A 6,907-nucleotide genomic window follows, 5' to 3' on the forward strand; every position below is an offset into this window, starting at 1 on the left:
AAATCGTCATAATCTAGAAGACACAACTTAGGACCTTCTTTTTAGACGATCACGACCAATTTAGATCGTCGTAATTGCTAATATGTGATTCGTTCAGATGATAGGATGGCCACCTCACCAATTTCGCCTACATGTCATGTCCATGTGTCAATTTCCACTTATGTGTCTAGATATCACCAGTTGGGAACCTAACACTGACGTGTGGGACATATAGGTCAATCGGATATTGTATTAGGAATACTATATGGGCCCTCGAAGCTGGATCCTGGAGGCAGTTACACTCGTTTGGGTAGATACAAAGTGAAATTCGTGAGGGAAAAACACCCGCGGAATCGAAAGCCGAAAGAGCCACCCGCCGCCTATCCGCGCGGCGTGGCGAGATGAAAATTTTCCATAAGTGCCCGCGCACATCTCTCCCTCGCGCCACACACCCTTATCTTCTGTAACCCTAGCCCATCTGGACAGCTCCCCCCGCCGCCACCCACCCTTCCGCCGCGTACTTCTTTCTACCGCAGCTAACCCGCCGCCGCCGCGGCCGCCGCCGCCGCGTCAGATCCGGAGGCCATCGTGACCCGCGACCCCAAGCTCTCTGCCGCTGGATCCGGCCGCCCCTGTCCTCTCTATTTCCCTTATCCCCTCTCTTTCTCTCCCATCAATTTCTATATCCCAATCTCTCTTTCTGTAGGCAGCCCAAGACTTGATCGATGGCCATTCACGGTGGAAGCTCGACTTGCAGATCATCAGCCTACAGCCTGTTCACCCACCGTCCCTGGAGTACATCAAGAACTGGACACCGAGCTTGTAATGGCGAATGGGCTACCTACCCTCTTCGGCCACATCCGCCTGCTCGAGATCCGCGGCCCAAGCGGCTCCACTGTCGAAGACGACTTCTCCGCTGCCGAGGTGACCACGTATGACCTGCTGTTCTTCCTCTATTATCGTCTGTTTCGCTAGATCTTTCCTGCTGGTGCGTTCATTTCACATACCGAGATCTCAGTAACAATGGGCATGATCTTGTTCCCGTTTTACCATCCTAGATCTCAGATGCCTAGATCCCATCTGCCTACTGCGAGTGAACTTTTTCTGAGTGATAATATACAAACTACCTCAGAATCCTAAATAATAATTCATTTAAATCATATATATTGTCCTTACTTTGTCGTTACTATAGTTCTACAATTCATTCTCTTTGGATTTATGAGACTAAAACAAACTAATTCAGAATCAGAGACCTGCCAATTGTTCTTTTAATTATCAGTTATTAGTACCTCCACCACTAAGAAACTAAACAATCTTACTAGTACACCTTTCTACTTATTAAACATTATAGAACCTTGCTGAACCAGATTGTCAGTAGTTAATCCTAATGGACCATTCACTTACTCCTTAGTTAGCTTTCCATCTTGATTGCTATTTTCATAAAGTAGCTCAAGTCTAGTTTTGATTTTGATTTTAGTCAGCACATCACATTCTGAAATTGCAGATCTTATCATAAGAGAATAGGTTCTCCGAAGTGCCTCTTGTTTCGTGTTACATGAATGTTCAACTTGTAGAGTGAGCAGTATTTGAATATAAAAGTGCAGAATTTCCTGCCTTATCTTTGCTATTATTTTTAAGACTAACTCTGTTTGCATATCCTTTTGTTCTTGAAGCAATCTATTTTCTATGGTGGTGTCGAGATTCATGATAGACACAGGGATATGCGTCTCGACATAGAAAACAAGTCTTATGAGGTCTGTTTTCTTTAGCGAGGCATTACCTGTATCTTCATCCAAGCCAAAATTTATTCAAGATAGTTGTGGTCTGCCCTAATTTCTTGTGCTTGCCGCAACCTTCAAGTAGCGTATGAAATATCTAGACAATGCCCATCACTAGGTTATATGTGGAGAGTATCTACTTTGTGCTGTACATAATAATGTGGCTGCTTTAAACAATGATGTCTGTGGTCTTGGTTACTGTCTAGAACATTCTCTGTACATAATAATGTGGCTGGTAAGCGTTGTTTTCTCTGCCTTTGCTTCTATACACGTTCGTTTTGTTTGAACTGCTATGGTCTTATCATGTGAATCCTCTTGTTTGTGATTCCATCTGTTTCTGTTTAAAATGAAAGGTGTTTGATGTCGTATTGTGTTCCTTTTATGCTAATTTGGCTGGTATTTTGTAACGTGCAAGTCATGCATTTTATGTACTGGTACATGTGTATATTTGAGGGCCGGTTAAAAGTGATGTAGCGTCTGTAACTTGGTGTTTCTACACTTAATTTGTATCTCTTATGTGGCAATATTATTGAAACCGAAGACCCCTACCAAGCAAGAATCTAGTATAGAACTGCAGTTTATCTCATGTAGCATGTGAAATCTGAAATGTGAACTCAGTTTGTTAAAATCATGCATTGAGATGTTGTGCTGGTGTTAGCGAAGCAGTGAGTGTAGCCACAGGAGCTCGCCAATGTCATAAATGAGATCATATGCTCCCTCGCCTCTCCCCTTCCTCTCTATTTGTAGTCAATTCTAAAAAAATCTGTGGCGTTTCCTTATATGATTGATTCTAGATAGATCTTCATTTTGACTGGCTTAGCAGGTACAGTACACTGTAAATTGCACAGTTCTAGCTACTGCCTTTTATTCACGAGATGAACTGATACTAGTTGCTGGCAGTCATGTAAACTGGATCTCTATCGGACTAACTGCTGTGGTAACTTGTGAGAGCATATAATGTTTGTCCTCGTAAATAATAAGCATGTACTCTCTACTATGCACATGCACGTTGCAAACACTTGGTGCAATGGAGTTTGCTGCTATGTTAGAATGTTGTCTGTTTTAGCAAAAACTGAGAACACATCCTATTATTACTTCTACTTTGTTAAACCCTGCAACGCTCCTATTATTACTTGATAATGGCTTTTTAAATTGAACACCTAATAGCTTGTTGCTGTCAAGATTATAACTGTTGCAGACCTGATGGAGTATGTGCTGCAGCTGAGGCAATGTCACCAGATTCCCAGTGTTCAGCGCACCGTGCTGCAACCGAAGCAACGCTATTTCTCCGGATTAGATAAGTCCTCTATTCTATCCCATTCTCTTTTGTTGCTCGGTCGATGGGTCATGATGCCATGCATTATTTTGAGTCAAGTCCCTATGTGCGCTATGAAAGCTATGGTGTATCTGGTCGAGTCTGCATGATTTTAGTTTATGGTTACTGCTCTATGTGTTGTGCTCTACCTATTGCTTTATTTTCGAGTTTGTGATGTAAGTGATAAGTCATAATGATCTTTGTAAATGAAAATTTTTGTACTTCAGTTCTCTTTTTTCGAATTTAATTGTTGCCTGATGTTATCTGGCTATACTATCTACATGGGTGCCACTCTTTTATTGCACTTGCGGTCATATTCTCATTTCACTTGCAGTAGATAGAGGCAGACATGTACTGCCATCATCATGCATTTTTTTTGTTTGGAAGCATTAATGTTGTGAACTGTGAAACTGTTATTGCGGCCAGTTTTTTTCCTGAATGGTTTTGATTGTTGGTATCACCTTTGGTTGGTCGTTGTCTTGCAGGATGAATGTAATAGCCTATGGTGGAGGCTTTCTTGGACCGGTGTTGGTAGGTAGCCACCTGTTGCGATGTGATGCCGGACGGAACGGTGCACATGGGGAGAAGTCTGGCATGTTGCCATGGCGCTGGTGGACGGAAGAGGTCCTGATGATGTAGCAGCATAAAGGGACCTGGAGGTTTGGAGCTGAGTCTAACCGGCCGGAAGGACATCCTTTGTCTTCTGCCGATGATGGATGTTGCCTGCTGTAGGATTGTGGTCATGCGGTGGGTTTACATTTTGTTGTACATTTGGCTTGTACATGTGATTTAAACCGTGTGTTAATTATGTCTCTTTTCAAAACAATTTTGTGTATTTTTCAGTTTTGATTAAATTATCTGTTGTTTAATTACTGTCAAATCGTTGGAAAATAAAATGGTAGCATTATGAAAATGGATAATGGCGGACTGAATTATTGAGCAGATGACTTGTGGGACCAGCCCAATAAGAAATGAATCGTAAGCTGTAAAAATGTGAAGGCCCGAAGGCAAATGGACCAGAAAAGCTTGTAAAAAGGATTAACTCTCAAAATACAAATGGATTGACAAAGGCCAAAACCCAAGCAACAACGGCTAGAATGAATGGGCTTGGCCCATGTACACCACCTAAATGGACCGGGCTGATTTTAATCTACGACGATTGGATTTCGTCATAATTTTGCCACATCGGATTGCCACGTAGGATCTGATGTGGCGTGGCCAGATTGCCCGTGACGATATTGGATCGTCATGGCCTATATGACGGTCCAATATCGTCATAGACGAATATGACGATTTCAAATAAAAGGTCATGGTAGTTGATTCCTGACGCTCCGTTTTTGACGATCAATTTTTCGTCATTGAATCGTCATAGATGAAAAATAATGACGATTTAGTGACAAAAATGGAGGGTCGCAAGTCAACACATTTCTTGTAGTGGTTTTGTCTGGCCCGCCTGCTAGTACTGGTGCCGAGGCGTCGCTTCGGCAGTCTGCGGCCGCGTAAATGGCGATGCCTCGCATGGCGCGCGGCCGTCGCCTACCTCTGCGCACGTAGTAATGGCGATGCCACACGTGGCGCGGCCGTCGCCCTGCCTCCGACCTATATAATCAGGGGCGCGAGCATCTCATCTCCTCCCCACTAAACCCTAGCCGCCGCATAACCTCTACCGTAGCGCCGCTGCCGCTGAGCCTCCACCGGAGCCAACATGAGCAGCGCCGGCCACGGCCAGGCTGCCGAGCCTCCACCTCCACCTCCACCTCCCACTCCACCTCCCCCGGCCTCGAGCTCCTACGAGGAGTTCGACGACGACGACAACACTGATGACCTCCTCAACCTGGTCAGGGACGCCGAGGCCCTGGCTCTCGCAGAGGAGGAAGCAGAGGAGGAGCGGGCGTGATGTAGCCCCACCCAAGGTCGACACTACATCAAGACCGACAAGCCCTCCTCGTGGTCCAATGACACGAACTCGAGCCAAAGCTCTACACCAAGAGGTGAATTCGCTCCTCTCTACATATGCCTTTGACACCCCTTTGGATGGCGTGCTACTTCATGCAAATACCCTATGTTCAATCAGGTACATCGACCAAGACGCAAGCCATGGAGACCAAGCCAATGAAGAGAGAGCTGTAAATGATGAAGATGGAGCTACAGCGCCCAGGCCGGAACTTCCGCCCCCCAGGACCGGAACTTCCGGCCAGATGCCTCCCAGATGCCTTCCAGTGCCCAGAGAAATGGACCAAGCCGGAACTTCCGTCCCGAGGAACCGGAACTTCCGCCCAAGTTCCGCCCTACTTCCGGAAATGCGCCAAAACAACACTGGATGTTACTGCGAGGAAATGGACCATTTCCGGAACTAGGCCGGAACTTGGCCGGAACTTCCGGCCCGACCGGAACTTCCGGCCCCCAAGACCGGAACTTCCGCCCATGACCGGAACTTCCACCCAAGACGGCCGGAAGTTCCGCCCCATCGAACTTCAGCACAACAGCACTTTTCAGCCTGTAACTTATCCCTTCGCCCCCACCTATAAATAGCCTTGTTGGCTCAGATCTGAGATTAGACTTGATGTGAAATTAAACCTGAGCTTTGCTCTTGACCCTTGTGGGAACCCTTCTAGATCTACCCATCTACGAAGTTATCAACTCTTCTAGGAATTCGGTCTCTTCCATTCTAGGAATTCTAGTGTTTGGATCTTTTGTTTCTTGCAATTCTATCTTTGCGCTCTTTTCCTCTTTGGAACTCTATCGATTTCTATTGCCAATCTTTTGTGAGGGCTTCTACTCCTCGCGAGTCTTTCACCTCGCAATTCTATTGGGTTGGTGTATCGGGCCAACGAAGAATAACCGGTTTGTGTGTGTGCGTTGCGTTTGTATCTTCGATCCACTCCAGCGAAGCCAACAAAGACGCCGGCAAAACCGCACATGGTGGCGCCGAAGGAGAAGCCGGCAAACATGACACGACAGGAGTGGGACGACGAGAAGCGGCCCTGCTCCATCTTGATGGGGGACCACAGACGGCGGAGATGCTCTTAGCTCATATCGTTTGATGTGTGCTGCTGCGGCCAGGAGCTCGCACTTCGTTGGCGGGGTCACATGGCACCTGTAGTAGTACTCTGATGAAGTCCAATTCTATATGCAAAAAAGTGCTGATTTGAATTTTCTTATGTATCTGTGTGGTATCTCTTAGAGCTAATGTTCTGCAGAGAACTGAGGCAGCAGTTAACATCCGTGTTTGTATTTCTGACATACTACTCATCAAAATTTGGAACACACACTAAAAACAGCTGCAGTTAAGAACAAAAGCCTCTAGTGAACAATGCAATCTAGTGAGCATTTCATAACCACACGACATAAAACATCACTTCTACATCATCAACACGCTATAGATGGCCATTCTAGCAGCACTCTTACATTATCATTCAGCGTGTCGCTAGCTGCTGTGCTCCTGCTAGCCCAGCGCGTTGCCGGCCTGTGCTCCTGCTAGCTCGTTGCCGGCCCCTGTGCTCCTCCTAAGATCATTAGAACATACAAAAGAGAACTGAGATCATTAAGATGCCAAAGCCAGACTCGAATCATAAAAATAAACTTGTCCATTATCTTTGTCATATGGTTTATCACAAGAACTCACGTACATTCATAAAGAAAAACTATCCAGGAGTAAGAAAGAGTATGGAGAGACTATACTGTCAAGCAATTACTGTTTCATACAAGCAGTGATAATATTTTCCAATATTCTTGACTATACTGTCGAGCGGATAAAGAGATGGTAGCTTCAATCTGATTACTTGGAACCTACAAGAACCAGGTAATCATCAAATGAAAAAGACATTGAATATAT

General features: G+C 45.3%; 1 protein-coding gene across 1 annotated transcript; it reads left to right on the top strand.

The window, feature by feature from the left end:
* Positions 1 to 554: 554 nt before the first annotated feature.
* LOC124706110 lies at positions 555 to 3,914 on the top strand. Its single transcript, XM_047237770.1, has 3 exons — positions 555 to 903; positions 1,653 to 1,733; positions 2,979 to 3,914. Exons 1-3 carry the CDS (start codon positions 805 to 807, stop codon positions 3,180 to 3,182), a joined length of 384 nt encoding a protein of 127 aa, XP_047093726.1. The 5' UTR covers positions 555 to 804; the 3' UTR covers positions 3,183 to 3,914.
* Positions 3,915 to 6,907: the final 2,993 nt, after the last annotated feature.

This window comes from Lolium rigidum, chromosome 4 (genome assembly GCF_022539505.1).
Source record: "Lolium rigidum isolate FL_2022 chromosome 4, APGP_CSIRO_Lrig_0.1, whole genome shotgun sequence".
In the NCBI taxonomy this organism is placed as follows: domain Eukaryota; kingdom Viridiplantae; phylum Streptophyta; class Magnoliopsida; order Poales; family Poaceae; genus Lolium; species Lolium rigidum.

Coding starts and splice junctions, on each gene's coding strand:
- LOC124706110 (XM_047237770.1), top strand. CDS start 805: ATGGCGAATGGGCTACCTACCCTCTTCGGCCACATCCGCCTGCTCGAG. Junction 904..1,652: donor ACGACTTCTCCGCTGCCGAG/GTGACCACGTAT, acceptor TTGTTCTTGAAG/CAATCTATTTTCTATGGTGG. Junction 1,734..2,978: donor TAGAAAACAAGTCTTATGAG/GTCTGTTTTCTT, acceptor TATGTGCTGCAG/CTGAGGCAATGTCACCAGAT.